Below are 24312 nucleotides of genomic sequence, written 5' to 3' on the forward strand. Positions count from 1 at the left end.
GTACCCAGTTCCGCTTGACCTTTGACTTGCTTGTTTTACCTGAACCAATCATCTTTGGCATGTTTCATCTTTTTGTACAGTAGCAGCTACACATGTTGTTTTGGATTATTTTGATATTTGGTATCTTGTTAATTCAGATCAAACTGAGGTTATTTTACTCGGCCCTGAAAATCTTAGAAATATGGTATCTAACCAGATTCTTATTCTAGATGGCATTACCTTGGCCTCCAGTAACACTGTGAGGAACCTTGGAGTCATTTTTGACCAGGACATGTCCTTCAATGCACATATTAAACAAATATGTAAGACTGCTTTCTTCCATTTGTGCAACATCTCTAAAATTAGAAATATCCTGTCTCAGAGTGATGCTGAAAAACTAGTTCATGCATTTATTACTTCCAGGCTGGACTACTGTAATTCTTTATTATCAGGATGTCCTAAAAACTCGCTGAAAAGCCTTCAGTTAATCCAAAATGCTGCAGCAAGAGTCCTGACAGGGACTAGAAAGAGAGAGCAGATTTCTCCTGTTTTGGCTTCCCTTCATTGGCTTCCTGTTAAATCCAGAATTGAATTCAAAATCCTGCTCCTCACATACAAGGTCTTAAATAATCAGGCCCCATCTTAATGACCTTGTAGTACCATATCACCCTATTAGAGCACTTCGCTCTCACACTGCAGGCCTACTTGTTGTTCCTAGAGTATTTAAAAGTACAATGGGAGGCAGAGCCTTCAGTTTTCAGGCCCCTCTTCTGTGGAACCAGCTTCCAGTTTGGATTCGGGAGACAGACACTATGACATGTTGTCTGTCGCCTTCTGATTGGATTATCCAAGATGCTAATGCTAAAATCGCTACCTGTTTATGTGGAAAGACAGACAGATAAAAGCTGATTGGAGCGATACAGAAAAATAATAATAATACTAATAATAGTAAAAAAAACAACAGTTTTTAGAAATGTTTAACTCTTTCTTATAATTTCTGTCATTATTAAAACAATGTCTTAAAATAGATAGATTGACCTAAGTGGTGATATTTTATGTGAACCCTGCTATGAGCTTGTGTCAGTTTAACAACATGATGGGTTTCTGTGTCTCCGTGTTCGTTCTTGATCTTTTCCATAAAATGATGTGGTTCCACCTGAAAGTTCAAGCTGTATATTTGCTTGTTAAATTTTTAGTTAATCTGCTGAGCTACCAGATGTTTTTACAGTCTTCCTTAACACCTCAAGCAAACCCTGCTGCTGACGCCCTGCAGCCAGCAAAGGAACCTAATTTGTTTGTTTGTGTATGACATGAGTTTGGTCTGTTTTCCCTCTCTGATAAGTTTACTACTCGCAGGTTGTTCACTCACAAATCCAGGAGTCAATCCTTAAAATTTGAATCTTCATTGTGGACATAATTAATAATAATAATGGATTGCATTTATATAGCGCTTTTCGAGACCCTCAAAGCGCTTTACAATTCCACTATTCATTCACTCTCACATTCACACACTGGTGGAGGCAGCTACAGTTGCAGCCACAGCTGCCCTGGGGCAGACTGACAGAAGTGAGGCTGCCATATCGTGTCATCGGCCTTTCTGGCTATCACCAGTAGGCGGTAGGTGAAGTGTCTTGCCCAAGGACACAACGACCATCCGTTAGGACAGACAGAGCTGGGGATCGAACCGGCAACCTTCCAGTTACAAGATGAGCTTCCAACTATGGGCAGAAATCTGTGCCATCAGAAACTGAATTTGAATAAGTTAAATTTGAATTTGAATTGCTCGGATTGAATCTGAATTGTAACTTGAATAAATGCTTTTACAAACTGAATATGAATTAGCCTAATTTGAAATTCAATTTATAGATCATTTTCAAACTAATAAATTGAATTTCAAATTAGACTAATTCATATTCAGTTTGTAAAAGCATTTATTCAAGTTACAATTCAGATTCAATCCGAGCAATTCAAATTCAAATTTAACTTATTCAAATTCAGTTTCTGATGGCACAGATTTCTGCCCATATCCAACCCCCTGAACCACAGCCAAAATTTAATCAGCAGACTAAGAACTGGAACGGGTGCAGGAGAGTGCTGGGTCCGTGCCACCCTGGTAGCAGACACAGGTGGAGGAGAAGGCTCAGGGACAATCACTGGTGGAGCTATAATCATTATTGGCACAGACAAGAGAGCACAACAGTCTTTAGGAGTAGCAACAACAGAAACAGTGCTTACCCAGGCTCCAGATGGAGCAACAGTCCTTGGTGGCTTTAGTTGTGCTACTAACATAGTCTCAAGTGAAGCACCACAGAAAGACTCTGCCATGGCAGCTTGGCAACACAAAATTCAGGCGGTGTCTTCACAGGCTGAGAAAAACAACATTCATTATGTAATTTCTTGGGCTGCTGAATACAGAAACCGTCACAGATGCTCAGCCGGCTCAGGAGCAGAGACATCAGGGTTTGCCAGCTTAGAAACAAGAAACTTTATTTGTTGCTGACACTGAAACACAACATGTATTCCCAATACTGTCTGACAGTCATCAGAGCAAACAAGGAGAAACATGTTTTAAGTGCGATATAGATTGTCTGCTGGAGTCATATGTTTGATATGTCCAAGCTGTTAAGCCATACCTGTCATGATGCTGGAGCTCAGGACCCTAAATAGACAAATTAATGTTTTTTGGTTGCTCAGCAGTAAACAACAGAAGGAGGAGGCCTCTGAGATAAGCAGAGGTCATGGTTGTGAGACTTTACTATGTGATGGTGAGTGGGTCAGCTCCAACCAAAGTTAAATACCTGGGACTCTCCACCGTTGGCTTTTAGAACTGAAGAAGCTTCTCAGATGAGAGGTGAAATATCTTCAAGAAATGTTCCTTTCTCCTTGGACTGCCATGACCTAGATGACTGAGAACCAACACAGCTTATTAGTTGCATACACTGTTGAGAAGCTAAGCCATGTTAGCTAGCTTGTGTTCTTGTGATGCTCTTACCCCGTAGGAGTTAGAGGCCAGCGGTCCTGCTGCTCCAGTAGATTTTTTGTGTGCAGGCTGTGATCAGTTGTGCTGCTTAAGTATTAGCTTCTCTGTGTGGATTTAACCAGCCAAATTTCAAAAAGATGAAAGCAAATGTTATGCGAGTTCTACGGCTGATAGCTGGTATAACAGGTGGAATTCAGTGAGTGAATCTGACTGGCATCATCAGTGTTATTAACTAATGTCTGTTACCTTTGATGTAATCGAGATTTAGCCAGTCCAACATGTTACATCACTGTAAACGTTATCACAGTACTGCTAACACACCAGTTTCCGGTGCGCTAAGCTGCCTGGTATTTTCATGCAACCTGTGAATAACCCAACATTTGCATACGTCAGCTTGTTTTGCAAGATGTTTCAGATAAACAAGCAAAAGACTTGATTTTAAATTATCTGATTTTAAATACCTACAGTGATTTTAGGACGTTACATGTGAGCTTGCTGAGCACTCCTCACCTCCTCTTCCTCTTACATTTTCCTGCAGCTATCAGTGCTGCACATGCATGCTTTCTGCACATTTAGCTCACAGATATGTTTTCTGATAAACTGCTTGGGAACAGTTTGCGTGTTTGGGGATTTTGATTCAGCCATTTGAAATTAGTATTGAGCGCTGTTGCAGATTCTGGCCCACTTTAAGTTTCACATATGTGCAGCACAGATAATTGTATCATTAAATAAGCCAAAAATATGCAATATGATGCTTCTTTCTGTTGAACATTTGACTGACAGGTTAAAGAGAAAAGCTTTAGAAAGTTGTGCCGATCTAAAATGTAGCACTTTGTCTTTTGTTTCTTCTTTAAATCAGTTAAAACCTAAAAGTGTTGTGAAAGGATAATATAATAAATTTTTCTATTCTATTTACATTTTATGAAACAGTTGAATGTAATACATCAAAAACATAGGAAGGAATTAAAATGGACTTTGAGTTGTTCTGGCTGGTTTACCAAGACAAGTCAAACTCTGTAAAAAAAAAATAATAATAATTTATGCAGGATGCAAATTATATGTAAATTCAAAAATATTTTCAATTATATTTTCTTTTTCGGCTTCTTTTTTTTTATCATTCAGTGCCAACCAAAATCAGACGTGCTCCATAGAAACCTTCCTGTTAGGTCATTCCAACACATCCCAAAGATGCTCTGTTGGACTGAGATCTGGTGACTACAGAGCAGCGGTCTCCAACTACAATAGCAGGAGGTCCACTCCATCATCCAATCAATCTGGGGTCCGAACATTTTAAATGAACCAACAAAAACATTTTCTTTCATGTTTATTAAACATTTAATTAACAATATAGATTTTTGTCTTGTAACTACTGATCAATTATTCATGTGCTCATTACATCATCTGCTGAACAGAAGAGTGCAATCCAGTTCAAGTACTGATATTAAACAAAAAGCAATTTAACAATGAAATTATGCAATAATCTTTACCACATCTATTGCACATAAACCAACATTAAGGTGTCTTGATGCATGCTCAATCATCCAGGTAAGTAAATTCCAAAAATTTGATTCTGTTCATGTGGACGTTTTCAGTGGGAGAAATGTTTCGTCATCATCAGGTGACTTCTTCAGTCTCAGCTGACTGCAGGTTTCCAACCTTATAAACAGTACATTTGCATAATGACTGAAACCAGCAGCACTGAATGAACAATGGGCTGTGAGGACAGTTCCTTCGTCATTAATATGCAAATTGTCATGACCATTGATCACAATGGTCATGAGTACCATTCACAGATATTTGGGGAATGGCCATTGATCTTTCATAGTCCACTTTACATATTTTTGACAGAGCCATCTTCTTTTACCCACTCTTCTGTGCACCACCAAGTCATCATTGTACTGTCAGCAAGTGTGAGCTTCCAAGATAGTAACTTAGCAACCCGCATTGAAGGGCCTGCATGGGTTGTTCTTCTTTGTCGTTTTTCTGGCAGTTGGTGGTGCAATACCTCCACCAGCTGGCTTTGGAGTGTGGACTAGAACGTAGCTGACCCACATAGCTGCCCGTCGCGCCACTGCAGCCAGCAGGAATAAAATATCTAACTAAATGGGAAGATGCTTTGAGGTCCGGAGTAAACCCGCTTGAGGTCCAGATTTGGACCGGAGCCCAGGGGTTGGGGACCCCTGCTATAGAGTATATTTGAGTGCAGTGAGCTAATTGCCATGTTCAAAGAAACCAGTTTAAGATTATTTCACTTTTGTGACAAGGTGTGTTATCCTGCTGGAAGCAGGTTGTGAAATCTGGGTAGTTCAACAACCACGCTACTTTCATCTTCATTTAAATCACCTTTCTTCCCTAAAGTGACACTTGGTTTGAACTGAATCAGGTAGCCTTGATCATGGCTACATGCCTTAATGCATTGTGTTGTGACATTGTGACTGGCTGACTAGATATTTGCATTGACAAGCACTTAAACAGGAGCACCTAACCTAAGTGGCCAATGAATGAACATAAAAATGTAAATGGGCAGAATAGTTTATTTCAAACATGTAAATATAACTAAAGTAACAAGAGAGAAACATAAAAACATCAAGTTTTCATGAATATTTATGTCTACACAGTGCTCAAAAAGGAGTAGGATGACATTTAGACTTTTTCTATTTCAACCCCCTTTTTTCAAATTCCATTATTTACAAATCAATATTCAGAATTTGCCATTTTATAATCCATACATGTTTAACTATATACAAGTCTACACTCATATACAACACCCCACTAAATCTCTGAGCTGGGGGGAGGGCAGTAAACGGAGTTATGTTTGGACATTGCTTCATATGGAGTTATATCTATGTGACAAATGCCTTAATGAGTACTTTAAGTTAGTTGAGTTACTCTGGCCTTAATCTATAACAATGAGGACCAGTCTTCAATAGAACACAATGAGACAGCTCAATTTCCTATATTCATGCAGTTTATTGTTTTTAAACAAGCGTGTGAATTTTTGTATTGATGTACTTTTCCTAACTTCATCTCCACACACTTTGTTCATTTGTTTTGCATCGTTCTGTGTTCTGTTCTGCAGCTCCCTATTCTGGCCTCCTCTATTGTCAGTCTTTACTTCCTGGAGCTGACGGATATTTTCCAGCCGGTGCATTCTGGGTACAGTTGTAATGATCGCAGTCTATCTCTACCATACATCCTCCCAAGACAGGAAGTCTGTCCATTGCCTTTGCTCTTCAGCCTGGCCTTCGCTGCACCTACTGTCACTGTAAGTACGTCTCCACGTGTCCAGCTTTAACATTGGCTAGCACAGTAACATCAGTAGCTAAAACACTTGCTTTCAGGGACTGTGATTACATGTGTAGGTTGGAATTAGGCTAGTCATAATACTAGACTTTCAAACTTGATACTACTTGACACTAATACTCCAGGGCTGGAATGGTAATCTGGCATACCAGGCATTTGCCCGGTGGGCCAACGCACTTTTTGGCTGATCACTGTGCACTGGACCTTCAAGCACTGACCGCAGCCTGTTCATTCATTTTCATTACCGACACCGCCCAGTCAAATCCCTTAATGAAGTCGGGCACTTCCTCTATCGTCGCTGTGGGGTCACGCAACTTGTAGGATAGAGTTTAGTGTGGAAGAAGTGGTGAAAAGTTGCAGCTGAAACGCTAAGAAAGAAAAAGAATACAAGAAATGGATGCAGCAAAATGTTTCAAATTTCCCCACGTTTGCTGTCGGGGCTGCTGCTTCTGCACCATCAACAGTAGTACCAGCAGCAAGCGTTAGGCCTGCTGTTTACTCTCTTCATCTCTTTTTGTTCCTTATGCTCCCTCTTTTGTTTTCATCTGTATCATTCCCTAGCCACTTTGGGTGGATCGTCCGCAGTATAGGCTTTCAGCAAATTGCAGGTTATTATGTTGTGTTTTTATTTACGTTTGATATAGTGTCTAGACATCTTTGAAAAGAGGGTTGTAGTTTCCACGAATAAAACATAACTAAACTAGGTAAATATATTCCTTGTCTGACTAATAGAGCTGTTAAGTCTCCTTCTTTTTCTTCTTTTCCTTTTCTTTTTTTTTTTTTTTTTTTTTTTTTTTTTACATCAAATGGAGACAAATGTAGTAAATTGTGTTTGACTGGGAAAGCAATCTTCCCACAGCAGATCTGCACTCCCACTCATTGCTGATTTGTAGATCTGCTCCTAATGCTGTGGGAGTCTGACCAAGCTGAAAGCAGCTCTACACTGTTTCTATGCTGTTCTAACATTAACAGAAATAATCCAGCCATTTTCTCTGTTGACATTAATTATTTTAACTAACTTTAACTTTTTTAATACAAATGAAGTATATGCATAAGTTCAATAAAGAAGATCTATGACCTCACATAGAGCTGGGTGATATATCGAGTTTTTTAAAAATATCGATATATTTTTATACGAGATATAAGATGTGACAATATCCTTTATATCGATATAGTCTATGTTATGTTATAATTATAGTTGTGGAGCTGCAAGTTTGCCTCTCTTTCGTCCACTTTTGTCTTTACGCAACGTTACTCGACCTCGCCTCTCCTTCACTGAACACAACTCCCCCTCCTCCCCCATCGCTTCACCTGCAGGCAGCGACAAGATGGACACGGCAAATCTCCGTTAACGAGTTACTGCGCATCGCCCCGTGCGTGGGGCTGGACGGCGTCAATGTGTTAACGAGCTAACCACGCTAACGAGCCAGCCACGCTAACGCCATGCACGGCCTGAAATCCTTTCATTTTCTCAAAAGTTGACTGCTCGCCTTTTGTATGAATTCTGGTTGTGCTTGATGACCGCGAACCGATTTTATGTGATACACGGCGCTCAGCAATCTGTCAAAAACTGTTTTAGTTCGACTTTGCTAAGCTACGGAGCTGCACCGCTTGATGGATTGTCGGAGCATTATGGCTACCGAGGAGCCTCGCGGAGTGATACGTACTGTGCTTCAACGTAATATTACCATTGTGTGTGTATAAGGACCATAAATGGCTCCTGTTCAGAGACATGGTTACGAAGCGGATTTCAAACTCCAGGCTGTCAGTCACGCAGTAGAAGTTGGGAACAGAGCAGCTGTGAAATCTGTCTTTGTTATTATGCTCAGCGTCTGTTAGTTTACATTTTGACTGCACAATTGTGAGCTCTTTGTTATGCACAAAAACAACATTGTTTTCTTTTATTTATGGAGCATCATTATTTAATAAATGCTCAATTCATTTTTGAGTAGTTTTTTTCATGTACATCTATGCTGTATGTTAATAAAAGTGCCTGTGTGACATCTGGGACACAGCTTTGACTAAGAACTCTCTTTTTGTTCTTACTTTATGGCTTTAAAAAAATATCGAGATATATATCTTATATCGCCATCCAGCTAAAAAATATCGAGATATGAATTTTGGGTCATATCGCCCAGCTCTAACCTCACATCTGTCGACACCCATCATCACTCGTCATCACTGGTCTAGTCCAATCACATTCTTCTGATCTTCTCCAGGCCAATCAGCATTCATGCTGTATACTTTAAATCTCATCGGCATCTATCATTCTCCTTTGCAGACGGCTTTGTGCAACCCACCTCCTCCCCATCTCCACCTCTCATCACTCAAGCTCCATTCAAGCCACCTTGTTCTCCACCACCAGCATCTCGGGGGTCCTGCTCTAATCCCTTTCACCCGTTCTGTTGAGACGGGCTACCGGAGTCTAACTGCCATCTATATTCTGTTCACCAATAAATCATGTTCATTCTTTCTAATCATCTCTCCTCATTGAACTTAACGTTGATCTTTTTTATAGGTAACATAAAAATTATCGATATATGTTTGAGTTCTTATATGGCTCTCACTGGCTAAGCAGCATATCATTTGTGTCATTATAACATTAATACATTTGTACAAATTAATATCATGCTGTGTGGTTAAATATTTGTGCGTGTTGGAGGTTTTTCCCCTCTCTGTTGTAACCACTGTTGGGGTCATCACTCATAAAAAGTCTTGTATTACACACACAGAGAACACTTTTATTAAAAGTAATGCAGTACATTGCTAAATTACTCCCAGGAGAAAGTAATTCATTATACTACATTACTACATTACTACTACATTTCTCCATAAAATGACATGAAATCCATTGTCTCATAATTGCCATTTATCGTTATATATGGCATCATTATAAACCTATAGGCTACAGTCTTTCTCGTCACGCTGAGTTCTTGCTAGCTTAGTGTTAGCATGCTGTCCATGCATATGCTTGCAAAGAGTAGAAGTTAAGTTAGCAGTATAATACGGTTGTTTCTCTCCTGGATGCAGTATCCACTTTACCATCCACTTTAAAATGAAGCAATCCCATGTCCACACTGTAGACTGTTTCCCTCCTCCAGCACCACAACTGAAATCAGCTGACTGTAGTGCAAGTGAAACTGATAAGGAGGGTGGATAGGCAGGCAGACTAACATCGAACAATACTTGGAGCTAGGGCTGCCACAAGCGATTATTCTGATAGTTGACTAGTCACAGATTATTTTTGCGATTAGTCGACTAATCAGATCATGCGTCCACTGGACATATAACGTACAGCTTATTCCACCAGCATGCATCTGCTCTTATATAACTATCATTAGCTTACAGCTTGAAGTGTTTCAGGTATGTGTTACTAAAAATAAAGACAAGATGATAGTTTATTAAACTTTTAATAAAATTTGCAGATTGTCTCGGTGGAGTTTAATAAACTCGGCTGTCTGCTCCTTGCTATCTAAAATATAACAGGACACTGGAGTAAACTCTCAACCATCTCACACTTCTGTTTAACCAGTTTCTTGTGTGACGTTTGTGAAAACTATAACTTTAATCTCAGCCAAACCGATTTACTCAGGAACAAATAAAACACTGAAAAAAGCCAAACAATAACATTTGTAAGTTATCTAAGTGACTTATATATCATGTTTAACCTGAGTAGCGGAAGACCGCGGGGGTTTGAAAGCGATTTGCCGGGAGTTTGCTGTTCTCGCCGGCTCTAGTGAGCCTTGACCTCCAGGTCAGCTATCAAGCTGGTGACGTCTCCGAAAACGTTGGAGCACTTTTGCAAATATGTGATGTCTTGATAAACTCTGTATGTATTATTGTGCGATCTACTGTACAATATAAAGCGCCTTGAGGCGACTTCTGTTGTGATTTGGCGCTATATAAATAAAATTGAATTGAATTGAATTGAATTAAACCGAGCAGATATTTGAAGTTGACACAGCTACATTCTCGCCTGAAAATATGTTAAAAGTTTATTTTGTGGCCCAGAAAGATTAACAAGAGTATTATTAAAACTAAATAGCTGCCGACATTGTTGGAAACCGGAATTGGCTGAGCCGCGCTATGGATTCTGGGATATGGTGGGTCATGAAGGATACACCCAGCCCATCCTTCAAATCTGGGGAAAAGGAGGACGCATTTGGAGGAGTCTACGAATTTGGACAGCCTTCGTCGCGTCTGTGATGTAATCGGCCTACAAATGCGGCCTCAGGAGGATGCAGCCGTTTCAGTCCGTTATTACAATCTTAAATCCTACGACTTATTCTTGCGTCTTTCAGGATCTTGCAAAGCTTCAAATGACGAGTTGACTATTAAATTAGTCGTCGACGATTTTGATAGTCGACGTAATCGTGACTAGTTGACTAATCGTGGCAGCCCTACATGGAACCAGTTTTTATAGAGAATCAGTTCTCAGTTCTTTAAAAGCTTTAAGCTTCAAGCTTGAAAAGCTTGAAAATAAAAGTTCAAAATGTCAAGTAAAAGATTAGCTAGCATTCCAAGTTATGGATTCAGGACCATGTCACACCTTGATGCACGCTCATCCAGGTAAGAAAATCCCAAAAGGTTGATTCTGTTCATCAGGACGTAGTGGGAGAAACGTTTCGTCACTTGGATGAGTGACAAAACGTTTCTCTCACTGAAAACGCCACGTCCTGAACAGAAACAACCTTTTGGGCATGTCAGACCTACTTGGTGCATCTGTTGTGGTCTTGGGTTGTGGACCAAGTTATTTAGGTTGTTATGGACTGGGGTTATTATGATTTGTTCTTTTGGATTTCACACTAATTTTTTTGTATTCGTTAATCCTGTGTTTTGTATTTCTCTAGTGAATCAGAGTTTATTTCTAAATCCTTGGTGCTTGTTTTGTTACATTAGTTCCCTTCCGTATGGTTCCCTTTCCAATTTGTTCCTAGTCTCGTCTCTGTGTTTTGTCATTAGCATCTCCTGTTGTAGTCCGTCTAGCCTTCCTGTTTTCGTTTCCTTTTGCCTTTCCATTCAGTCATATTTTCCTGTTTATCTCCCTGTGTCAAGTTCACATGTCTCAGTCGAGGTCTCAGTGTTAGTCATTTCCTGTTTTACTTTGATAATCTCTTATCCTGTTTGCATTGTGTTCTTTCTTTGCTTCCTTTTTCTCATTAGTCCATGATTAGTGTCAACTGTGAGCTCTTCTCTTGTTATCCTCTGTGTGTTCATATTGTCTCAGTGTTCCCTTTGTTGGGTTCTCACTCTAGGCTGTGTCCCTCTTCCCATGTGCTTGTGATCCACGCGTGATCCCTGTTGCCTCATTTGAGGTCAGACTTCCTAGTTTCGGTCTTGTCAGGATTATTTTGTCGACCAACACAGCCAATGTGACAGTGTCAGCCAAACAGTTGTTATTAATATGTAGTTCTCATTTATCAAAGAAGCAATGTGTTATTGTGTGTGCGACCTAGTTCCGCTTTAAGTCCACTTTCAAGTTTGGCTAAGATTTAACCAAATTTTATGTTCTTCTTCATTTATTCTCCATATTTTTCACTTGTAAGTAAATGATATGTAAATGCCCTCAGCAGATTAGAGAAACTTTCAGATCACAAAAAAATCTGCTTTGCCAACACTCTTTGATTTCTTTGTGTATAGATTCTGATAGGAGAGGCAATCCTGTACTGCTATCTGTCCAGGAAGTCATCAGCCAGTCAGACTGAGGCCAACATCAATGCTGCAGGCTGCAATTTCAACTCCTACATTCGCAGGGCTGTACGCTTCATAGGTAGGAGGACACATTCACTGATTATACTTGTCATTTAGTTGCTCCAACAAGAACAGAAACACTAATAGATTGAAAAGCAACTGCAAAAAGAACCACTAACTTTGCTATGTGGAACAGGAAGGAGGTTCCCTCGGCTGCTCCTTAATATCAATGGAGTCATCACAGCAGACCACTCCACAGTTTTTAGTTTAGCTAAATTTTATGCAAGATACACTTCCTTAACCGAAAATGGATCTGTGTTAAGGAGGAATATTTTTATATATGGTTAAAATGACCTCTTATAGTTTATATTTTTATACTGCATGGTTACTTGAAAGCCATTGACGTATTTGACGTTGGTGTGCATTCCGTAATGTGTTGTTGCCAAACTTCAGGGGCATATATATATATATATTTTAGTGCCGCAAGTTAACGCGGATCGCGTTAACCAGGTAACCGCTCGAATGCATTGACACCGTGCAGCCCCATGCACGGGGTGATCCGGATTAACCCACTAACGGAGATTTACCACGTTAATGCGGCGTTAACATCATTTTAAAGTGGTTAACGCTGACAGCACTAATGTGTGTATGTGTATGTGTATGTATATATATTAGGGGTGCAACAATACACAAAATTCAAGGTTCGGTTCGATACTTTGGTGTCACGGTTCGGTATTTTTTCGATACAAAAAAATGTTCATGCCTTCTTAATTTTTCATTTATTAAAATTATAAATATATATTTTAACTCAAAAGTACAGTTTTTAAATTTAATGTTGCTGAAACAACAAAATAATAAAAAAAAGAAATAAATCTATCAGATCGAGAAATCACTCATCTTTGGAAAAGAGAGTTTATTACAGAGAAATGGCTCTTTCCAAAATAAAAGCTATACTATACCCTTCTTCTGGGGTATATTCTCAGCAGCATATTAAACATATCAGGTCCCCATAAGGAGAATCATGTGCTAACGGCTGTCTAAATGACTCGGGTAAAGTTTGTAGCATGAGTGCTTGTTGTTTTTGTCTGCTTCCACTTGTCTTTGCACTAGGATGATGTCGGCGTAAATGTGCAGTCATATTCGTTGTGTTCCCACTAGTGCTGTCAGCGTTAATCTCGTTAAAATGACGTTAACGCCATAACGCGGCAAATCTCCGTTAACGAGTTACAGCGGATCGCCCCGTGCATGAGGCTGGACGGCGTCAACACCTTAACGAGCTAACTGCGCTAACGCACTAGTTCCCACCCATGTAACTGAGCATTGCGTGGCACATCCGACATACTGTTTTACTTTTGTCCATGACGCGCTTACCATCAGGGTCATACTTCACATGTAAACCAAAATAGTTCCAAACGTCGGATCTGAATGAGGGTGGGGGAGGTTCAATTTCGGGTAGCGTTGAGGCAGTTGCCATGTTGCAACGAGCTTAACTTATGTCTTGCTAGCTTGCGCTGCGCTCAGTGGATCTGCACTCGACAGTGCAGCCAAGGCGGAGTAGTCGAACGCAGATCCACTGAGCGCTCAACACAGACAGCATCGTCAGAAGAAAAGTTTATAAAACAAATTAAAAATTTTGTATTGTTCGATACATATGTGTACCAAACCGAAAGCGCTGTATCGAACGGTTCAATATCGATACGAGTATTGTTGCACCCCTGATATATATGTATGTATGTATATGTACATATATATATATTTACACGCACACATGCGTGCACACACACACACACACACACACACACACACACACATATATGTATGTATGTGTGTGTGTGTGTGTGTGTGTGTGTGTATGTATGTATATATATATATATATATATATATATATATATATATATATATATATATATATATATATATAGTGTGTGTGTGTGTGTGTGTGTATATGTATATAGATATAGGTGTGTGTGTATATATATATATATGTATATGTATAAAAACACCCAGCACGCCCCTGCGGGCGGTTTATCCTTCAAGTTTGGGTCCTCTACCAGAGGCCTGGGAGCTTGAGGGTCCTGCGCAGTATCTTAGCTGTTCCCATGACTGCGCTCTTCTGGATAGAGATGTCCGATGTTGTTCGCGGGATCTGCTGGAGCCACTCGCCTAGCTTGGGAGTCACCGCACCTAGTGCTCCGATTACCACGGGGACCACCGTTACCTTCACCCTCCACATCCTCTCGAGCTCTTCTCTGAGTCCTTGGTATTTCTCCAGCTTCTCGTGTTCCTTCTTCCTGATATTGCTGTCATTGGGAACCGCTACATCGATCACTACGGCCGTCTTCTTCTGTTTGTCTACCACCACTATGTCCGGTTGGTTAGCCACCACCATTTTGTCCATCTGCATCTGGAAGTCCCACAGGATCTTAGCTCGGTCATTCTCCACCACCCTTGGGGGCATCTCCCATTTTGACCTCGGGACTTCCAGGTTATACTCGGCACAGATGTTCCTGTACACTATGCCGGCCACTTGGTTATGGCGTTCCATGTATGCCTTGCCTGCTAGCATCTTGCACCCTGCTGTTATGTGCTGGATTGTCTCTGGGGCATCTTTACACAGCCTGCACCTGGGGTCTTGCCTGGTGTGATAGACCCCAGCCTCTATGGATCTTGTACTCAGAGCTTGTTCTTGTGCTGCCATGATTAGTGCCTCTGTGCTGTCTTTCAGTCCAGCTTTGTCCAGCCACTGGTAGGATTTCTGGATATCAGCCACATATACATGTATATATGGCTGATATCCATGTGTGTGTGTGTGTGTGTGTGTGTATATATATATATATAATATATATGTGTATGTGTGTGTGTGTGTGTGTGTATATGTATATACGCTATGCTATAAGCAGCTGGATAGCGTTGTGGTTAGACTACACGCCTTTCCTGCCTGGGGCGTCTGTATCCAGTAAGGGTCCTAAGGCTAGACCCCCTATGCTAAGCGAGCCTACCGCAGATATGAGCGAGACAGATAAATATGAAGGCATGCCGGCTCGGACGTCACCCGGATCAACAAGGTCCGCGTCATGTGTTGAGGAACCAGGGCACCCTGACGAGAAGTGGGCTACTGGAACAAGAAGGCATCGGTGGGCAAGAGACGAAAACAGGGCGTTGTTGGAATGCTACTACGCAAGTTACATGAATAGGATGAGGGAACTGTGGATTCTTCGATACCCAACATCCACAATGACTGCGAAACAACTAGTAGCTCAGTGTTCCAACATTCGGAAGAAGGGACTGCTCTCACAGCTAGAGATTGACGAGGTACAACATAAATGCTACGGCAAGGGGGAGCCAGGATGCCAGTTCAGGGGGGAGATATCATCACCCCCACCCGAGATTGGGTACCAAGCCCCAAGTGCGATAGGAGAAGGATCGTTGAGTGTGAGACCTGAAAGATAGGATCATGGCCAAGCTTGAAACCTGGACACCCTGTAGCCGGTTACCAAGATTACGTGAAGTACCCTCAGAAGGTCTGCTAGATGATTTTAATGCAGCACTACGGACGATACCTACAGCCACGATTAGTGACACTAACAAGCTTATCTACAATACGGCAGCAGTGATCAGTGCGATGCTTGGCTATAAGTTGAACAGCCACAAGGGGCAGTACCCTCCATAGAAAAGGAGGCTAGAGGCTAAAATCAAGGTAGCACGGAGGGAGGTCAGCCAACTATCGGAGTTGCAGAAAGGTACAATGAAGAAGGTGCCTAAGAAGTACAGCAAGCTGTCCATACCTGAGGCCTTGGAAACTGCCAAGCAAAGACTCACAGCCTTGGCCAGCCACTTGAGGAGGTACACCAGAGAGATAGAAGGCAGGAGAATAAACCAGCTGTTCTCCACAGAACCAGCAAGGGTGTACTCTCAGTGGCAAGGGAACAATAAGAGAACAGCACCACCAAGGCTGGAGACGGAGCAATACTGGAAGAGCATATGGGAGAAGGACGCAACCCATAATGGCAATGCTCAGTGGCTAGTGGATCTGAGGGCAGATCATAGCAACCTCCCTGAACAGGTTCCAGTAACCATCGCGGTGGCAGACATCCAAGCAAGGGCCTCTAGTATGAAGAGTTGGACAGCACCAGGCCCTGACATGGTTCACGCCTACTGGCTGAAGAAGCGTCTGGCAGCACAAATGAACCAGCTGCTAGTTGACGAGAGACACCCGGAATGGCTAACCGAAGGTCGGACGGTCCTGATCCCCAAGGACCCCAAGAAGGGACCGGTCCCATCCAACTACCGATCAATAACCTGCCTCAGCACCACGTGGAAGCTCCTGTCAGGCATCATATCGGCTGAGATGAACAGGCACATGGGTCAATACATGAGCGGGGCACAGAAAGGGATTGGCAAGAATACCAGAGGCGCAAAACACCAGCTACTGGTAGACAGAACAGTCAGCCGAGACTGCAAGACCAGACTGACTAACCTGTGCACTGCCTGGATTGATTACAAGAAGGCCTATGACTCAATGCCCCACAGCTGGATACTGGAATGCCTAGAACTGTACAAGATCAACAGGACCCTAAGAGCCTTCATCAGGAACTCAATGGGGATGTGGCGTACAACACTAGAGGCCAACTCCAAGCCCATAGCACAAGTCACCATCAAGTGCGGGATCTACCAAGGAGATGCTCTGTCCCCACTGCTGTTCTGCATAGGCCTGAACCCCCTCAGTGAGCTCATTAACAAGACTGGCTACGGATACCGACTATGGAACGGAGCAGTTGTCAGCCACCTCCTGTACATGGATGACATCAAGCTGTATGCCAAGAGTGAACGAGACATCGATTCACTGATCCACACTACCAGGATATACAGCAATGACATCGGGATGTCATTCGGGCTGGAGAAATGTAGTCGGATGATAACAAAGAGAGGGAAGGTAGTCAGAACTGAGGGGATCGAGCTACCAGAAGGCAACATTGCAGACATAGAGGACAGTTACAAGTACCTGGGGATCCCGCAGGTGAATGGGAACCATGAAGAGGCTGCTAGGAAAGCTGCTACCACCAAGTACCTGCAGAGGGTCAGGCAAGTCCTGAGGAGTCAGCTGAACGGTAAGAACAAGATCCGGGCTATCAACACCTACGCCCTGCCCGTGATCAGGTACCCAGATGGTATAATAAGTTGGCCAAAGGAGGAGATAGAAGCCACTGAAATCAAGACAAGAAAGCTCCTTACCATGCATGGAGGGTTTCACCCCAAGCCCAGCACCCTGAGGCTGTACGCTAAGCGGAAGGATGGGGGCCGGGGACTGGTGAGTGTCAGCACCACAGTCAAGGATGAGACAACGAACATCCAAGAATACATTGGGAAGATGGCCCCAACTGACCGAGTGCTCAGTGAATACCTCAGGCAGCAGAAACCCAAGAAAGAGGAGGGAGACGAGGAACCATCATGGAAGGACAGGCCCCTGCATGGCATGTACCACCGGCAGATAGAGGAGGTGGCTGATATCCAGAAATCCTACCAGTGGCTGGACAAAGCTGGACTGAAAGACAGCACAGAGGCACTAATCATGGCAGCACAAGAACAAGCTCTGAGCACAAGATCCATAGAGGCTGGGGTCTATCACACCAGGCAAGACCCCAGGTGCAGGCTGTGTAAAGATGCCCCAGAGACAATCCAGCACATAACAGCAGGGTGCAAGATGCTAGCAGGCAGGCAGCATGTATGCAGCTGGCATACATGGAACGCCATAACCAAGTGGCCGGCATAGTGTACAGAAACATCTGTGCCGAATTTGGCCTGGACGTTCCGAGGTCAAAATGGGAGATGCCCCCAAGGGTGGTGGAGAATGATCGAGCCAAGATCCTGTGGGACTTCCAGATACAGACGGACAAAATGGTGGTGGCTAACCAACCGGACATAGTGGTGGTAGACAAGCAGAAGAAGACGGCCGTAGTGATCGATGTAGCGGTTCCGAATGACAGCAATATCAGGAAGAAGGAACACGAGAAGCTGGAGAAATACCAAGGACTCAGAGAAGAGCTCGAGAGGATGTGGAGAGTGAAGGTAACGGTGGTCCCCGTGGTAATCGGAGCACTAGGTGCGGTGACTCCCAAGCTAGGCGAGTGGCTCCAGCAGATCCCGGGAACAACTTCGGAGATCTCTGTCCAGAAGAGCGCAGTCCTGGGAACAGCTAAGATACTGCGCAGGACCCTCAAGCTATATGTATGTATGTATATGTGTGTGTGTGTGTGTGTGTGTGTGTGTGTGTGTGTGTGTGTATATATATATATATATATATATATATATATATATATATATATATATATATATATGTATATGTGTATATATATATATGTATATATATATATGTGTATATATATATATATGTATATATATATGTATATATGTGTGTATATATGTGTATGTATATATGTATATATATATATATATACATATATACACATATATATATATGTATATATGTGTGTATATGTGTATATGTGTGTGTGTGTGTGTATATATATATATATATATATATATATATATATATATATATATATATATATATATATATATATATATATATATGTACATATATATATATATATATATATGTACATATATATATACATATATATATGTACATATGTATATGTACATATATATATGTATATATATGTATGTATGTGTATATATATATATATATATATATATATATATATATATATATATATATATATTTCAGACTAGAGAAGCTTCCTTGGCCTTGGCTGTGATAACATGTTCTATGCAACAAGAATCACAGACTGTATTGTGCCAGTTAAAGCCAATATCAGCATGAAAATAAAACATTCCTGGTAACACCTAAGGAAGGGAGGAGTTTTCTCACACAGGACAGGATCCCTGACCGGAGGTTAATGACCACTGCCATGTGGAAGGACCTTGAGGAGAACAAATCAGGGAGCGCCGAGTCTAACCGACGGCTCTTCCCCTTTGTCATTTTTCAACTAATCAGACTTTGTGTAGCAGCTAAGTTAGGTTCTTCTCTTTTGCGAAGTTGGGTGCAGATAAGTGCTTGCAGACTACGGTTTTCTGATCCATGTACGTGCTCATTTTTAATTCTCCAACACGTAAATAAAGTTTCTGAACGAGGACAGAATTTCTCTTGTCATGTCTGGAGCAGATAAACACTTAATAGGAGCCACTGAATAACGATGCTATGTAATACGACTATTACTTTTATGTTGGTGTATCATATGAATGCGTATAGTGTTCTCTGTTGTAAAAGCTTTTTTTTTTTTTTTTTTACAGGTGTCCATATCTTTGGCCTGTGTGTGACAGCACTGATAACAGACATTCTTCAGCTATCCACTGGCCAGCATACTCCCTATTGGCTGGATGTGTGCAAACCTAACCTGACTCACCTTAACATGTCTACCTGTGATGAAGCGTTTATCCTAGAGGATATCTGCTCTGGACAGGACATAGGGCTCATCAATGCTGGCAGGTGAGGCTTTGATATACTGTGTGTGGGAGAGTGGCTGCATTTGGGTGTGTTTTTGCACAAAACACTAGTACGGCCTCAAGTTGTAAAGAGCACACACATTGGCCAGCAGAAGCTATAGAATGAGAGAAATGTTTTGATTTCATTAATAATAAAGCACTGAACAAGAGCCACAATGCAGACTCTGTGGACGCTTCAGCTGTATGTTTTACGTTAAACGTAACAGACTGTTGTCTGCACCCATACACGTCAAACTGCTGAGCAACGTCACTGAAACTTATCTGGAGTGTAGAAGCCATCGTCAGTCATCTCGAGCATCTTTTTCCAAACACCATTTCCTTCAGATTATTAAAATGTTCTTTCTGTTGTGAAAATATAATTATTAAAGGCAACCTTTATGCAAATCTGTAAACAGATTAAACAGACCTACTAAGTGCGACCCATTTAATAATTTTACTGAACAATACTCTGGATAATACTGTGTCATACTTGGTATATTAAGGACAACAGATCAAGCTTTAGCTAAGAAGCTGCATTTTACCAAGAGCAGATATTAAAAGCCAGGTTGAGCCGTTGCCCTTCTGGTTATCCTTCCTCCTTATTGAACACCTGCTCGGGCAGATTTGTCAGCATGCACACGTCACACATCCAAGTTTCTTTGAAAGTCATTTTTCTGTTGCACATGAATATTCAGCATTGTTCTCAGCTGTCTGAACATGATAATTAACATCAAGAACACTCTGCCACTCTGCTTTATAGGAAATCTTTCCCCTCCCAGCATGCTACTCTGGCTGCCTTTGCTGCTGTCTACATCTCAGTAAGTGGTTACTGCGTTTACACATATGAAGAACAACAGTCTGACCGCAGTCCTGTTCTAACAGTTATGGCTTGTTGCAGTCACACGTGTACTTAATACACATTAATAGCAGGTTTGAGTGAGGCCTGTTAAACAAACATTTGTTAACGTGAAATTGTGTATTTCAGATGTACTTCAACACGGTGTTGACTGACTCAGCCAAGCTGCTGAAGCCTCTCCTGGTGTTCTCCTTCGTCATGCTGGCCATCCTGGCTGGGTTAACCAGGATCATCCAGTTTAGAAACCACCCCGTTGATGTATACTGTGGGTGGGTGCTGGGAGCTGCCATTGCTGTTTACCTGGTAAAAGTTACAGTTACATACATCATGATGAAACATGAAAGCAATGTTTGAAAGCGTAACATATGAAATAACAGTATGTTATAGTAGTCGTCTCACACCAGCTTCAGAGGGCAAAAATAAAAACATTACCTGACTGAAAAAATAACATTTTGCTTGTGAGTTTAATTGCCAAGGCTGCCAGCAGTTACAGTGATATAAACCATATAGAGTCAGATTGTTTTTCTTTCTAGATTTTTAGTTTTAGGGTTGATGAAGATCATTTCAAGGTAATATAGCTGCTTTAGGACATGTGGCTCCAAACAGCTTCAGGGGCTGAAAAGAAATCTTTCTGCTCAACTGCAGTGCAGAAACTGTTGGATGCTTGCACCCACACACCATCATCCTGCAGCCCGCAAACACTCAGACACACAACACTCAGACACACACACACACACACACACACACACACACACACACACACACACACACACACACACTGCCTACACTTTTGTGCAAGAAGAATCTTTGAGCTTTTGCTGCAGATCAACTCTCCACCATCAGATGATACAGATTCTCCATTTTAAGTAAACGTATTTAGTTTGCCGAGGTTCAGTGTTTTATGGGAAAAGCATCACTGTGATTAACTTTTTATTTTTTACTTGTCACTTGTTTGTTCTCTTTGTAGGCTCGCTGCAGTCTGGACTCTGGGCTGTTTTAGAAATCTTTAGAGCAGAATAAAAAGAAAAAACTAATTGAGGCTGAAGCATCCGGTTGTTTGGCTGCTGCACTGGTTCTGGTTAGCAGGAAAGGGTGGGGATGAGTTGATAGCACACAAATAAATACTTTTCCAGCAATGTTTTTTATTCCAGGTGTTCCACTCTAGCAGAATGTTTTCAACAACATGTAAAGCTGTGTATCACAGTGTTGGCTGGGCGCTTTCTTTGCTGTGATAAGAGATCGGTGTGGAGAGATATGTGATGTACTGGAAATTGGCACTGATTATAAAGCAAATTCATATTCTGCTCTTAAATAAAAGTAGACGTGCCACAGTAGAAATTCCATCATCCAGACTGCCGGTTTTTATTTATTTTTTCTCTTGTCAGCAGACTCCTGTGGCAGTTACAGGTATAAATCATTCACACCACCAAATTATAAAACTGTAACAGAAGCACAGGGACAGAAGTTTCCAGAATGCATTGCATAGCTACATACTTCAACAATTAATGGGATGAGTAGAAATAACTGGTCAAGTGGACACATGACCAAGATGCCAAAAGCACAACCTGGTAGCTTTTATTGTGAAACCCCCTCCCATACAAGTTCTTCCTGTACCATATATGTGCAAAGGACAGCTTCTGAAACTAAGCTCCACCAATTGTTCACATGTCCACAACTAGCATCTTTAGCTTTTTTTTAAATCTGCTACAGTCACACCAGGGAAAACAGTGGGTGGGGACTTTGGCATGGCCAAAATGATTACAACCATGTGCAGTGAACCTGCGATATCATTGCCTTTGAAATGGTTGCTTCAATGACAAGAACCAGGTCTGTGACCAGTTGCAGTCAGTTGGCCAGTGTGGAGCAATAGCGAGTATTGTCTTTATGGAAAAACCAGGGTTAAATGATATAATACATGGACACAGTGAGTAAATCAACTGGGAATCGGATCAAACACAAAACAGGATAGACTGGCAGCATATTGCTTTATTGCTTATAATTCAATTCAATTCAATTCAATTTTATTTATATAGCGCCAAATCACAACAAAAGTCGCCTCAAGGCGCTTTATATTGTACAATAGATCGCACAATAATAAATACAGAGAAAAACCCAACAATCATATGACCCCCTATGAGCAAGCACTTTGGCGACAGTGGGAAGGAAAAACTCCCTTTTAACAGGAAGAAACCTCCGGCAGAACCAAGCTCAGGGAGGGGCGGGGCCATCTGTTGCGACCGGTTGGGGTGAGAGAAGGAAAACAGGATAAAGACATGCTGTGGAAGAGAGACAGAGATTAATAACAGATATGATTCGATGCAGAGAGGTCTATTAACACATAGTGAGTGAGAAAGGTGACTGGAAAGGAAAAACTCAATGCATCATGGGAATCCCCGGCAGCCTACGTCTATTGCAGCATAACTAAGGGAGGATTCAGGGTCACCTGGTCCAGCCCTAACTGTATGCTTTAGCAAAAAGGAAAGTTTGAAGCCTAATCTTGAAAGTAGAGATAGTGTCTGTCTCCTGAATCCAAACTGGAAGCTGGTTCCACAGAAGAGGGGCCTGAAAACTGAAGGCTCTGCCTCCCATTCTACTTTTAAATACTCTAGGGACAACAAGTAGGCCTGCAGTGTGAGAGCGAAGTGCTCTAATAGGGTGATATGGTACTACAAGGTCATTAAGATAAGATGGGGCCTGATTATTTAAGACCTTGTATGTGAGGAGCAGGATTTTGAATTCAATTCTGGATTTAACAGGAAGCCAATGAAGGGAAGCCAAAACAGGAGAAATCTGCTCTCTCTTTCTAGTCCCTGTCAGGACTCTTGCTGCAGCATTTTGGATGAGCTGAAGGCTTTTCAGCGAGTTTTTAGGACATCCTGATAATAATGAATTACAGTAGTCCAGCCTGGAAGTAATAAATGCATGAACTAGTTTTTCAGCATCACTCTGAGACAAGATATTTCTAACTTTAGAGATGTTGCGCAAATGGAAGAAAGCAGTCTTACATATTTGTTTAATATGTGCATTGAAGGACATGTCCTGGTCAAAAATGACTCCAAGGTTCCTCACAGTGTTACTGGAGGCCAAGGTAATGCCATCTAGAGTAAGAATCTGCTTAGATACCATATTTCTAAGAGTTTCAGGGCCGAGTACAATAACCTCAGTTTGATCCGAATTAAGAAGCAGAAAGTTAGCGGCCATCCAGGTCTTTATGTCTTTAAGACATTCCTGCAGTTTAACTAATTGGTGTGTGTTACCTGGCTTCATGGATAGATAGAGCTGCGTGTCATCTGCATAGCAGTGAAAATTTATGCTATGTCTTCTAATGATGCTGCCTAAGGGAAGCATGTATAATGTAAATAGAATTGGTCCTAGCACTGAACCCTGTGGAACACCATAATTATAACTGATTGAATTGCATTTGGTGCAGTCTGCCGCTGTCTATTGTGGCCTGGCCTGCAAATAGCATGTCCTGCTACATCTTCAGAGCAGCTGCCAAAAAACCTGCTGCAGTACCAAGTCTGGATGACACTCATCCAACATAGGTACAGTCCCCCACTTTAACCACTGCAGTGCGAAAAAGGCTTCAGGAAACACCTTGCTTATCTTTCCAACAGGCCATGAAGCTCTGGTTAATTGAGAATCAACAATCATGACATTATCCAGTTGAAGAGAAGCTGTATCTCACTGCCACTTAAACCAAGTTTGCAGGGCCGCCAGATTGTGATGCAGAAACCCTGTCCAGAAGCGGTCAGACAGCACTTGACAGACCCGTCAGTGTTTATGTCTACACCGCCCTGAATCATGATATACTGCCTACGAAGGGTCTGAAGGGTCTGACTGCCCCATCAGCCACAAACTGGGTGTGACCGGATCTGGGTCTGTCAAATGAGCTTAATGTTAGGAATGCCCTCAATCTCAACCAGGAATATTAACACTTCTTGGCCGATGGCTTCTGAGCCCAGGGTTGCAGTCAGGGCAGTGCTCAAAGTACTGA

General features: G+C 41.8%; 1 protein-coding gene across 1 annotated transcript in view; it reads left to right on the forward strand.

Moving 5' to 3' along the window:
- plppr4a (phospholipid phosphatase related 4a) overlaps positions 1 to 24312 on the forward strand; it is a 59221-nt gene that overhangs the window by 18316 nt on the left and 16593 nt on the right. Inside the window, exons 2-6 of the mRNA XM_019348312.2 lie at positions 6039 to 6224; positions 11903 to 12032; positions 19268 to 19463; positions 20220 to 20277; positions 20445 to 20618. Of these exons, the coding sequence (XP_019203857.1) occupies positions 6039 to 6224; positions 11903 to 12032; positions 19268 to 19463; positions 20220 to 20277; positions 20445 to 20618 (744 nt within the window). The remainder of the gene's footprint in view (positions 1 to 6038; positions 6225 to 11902; positions 12033 to 19267; positions 19464 to 20219; positions 20278 to 20444; positions 20619 to 24312) is intronic.

Source organism: Oreochromis niloticus, linkage group LG18, assembly GCF_001858045.2.
Source record: "Oreochromis niloticus isolate F11D_XX linkage group LG18, O_niloticus_UMD_NMBU, whole genome shotgun sequence".
In the NCBI taxonomy this organism is placed as follows: Eukaryota; Metazoa; Chordata; class Actinopteri; order Cichliformes; family Cichlidae; genus Oreochromis; species Oreochromis niloticus.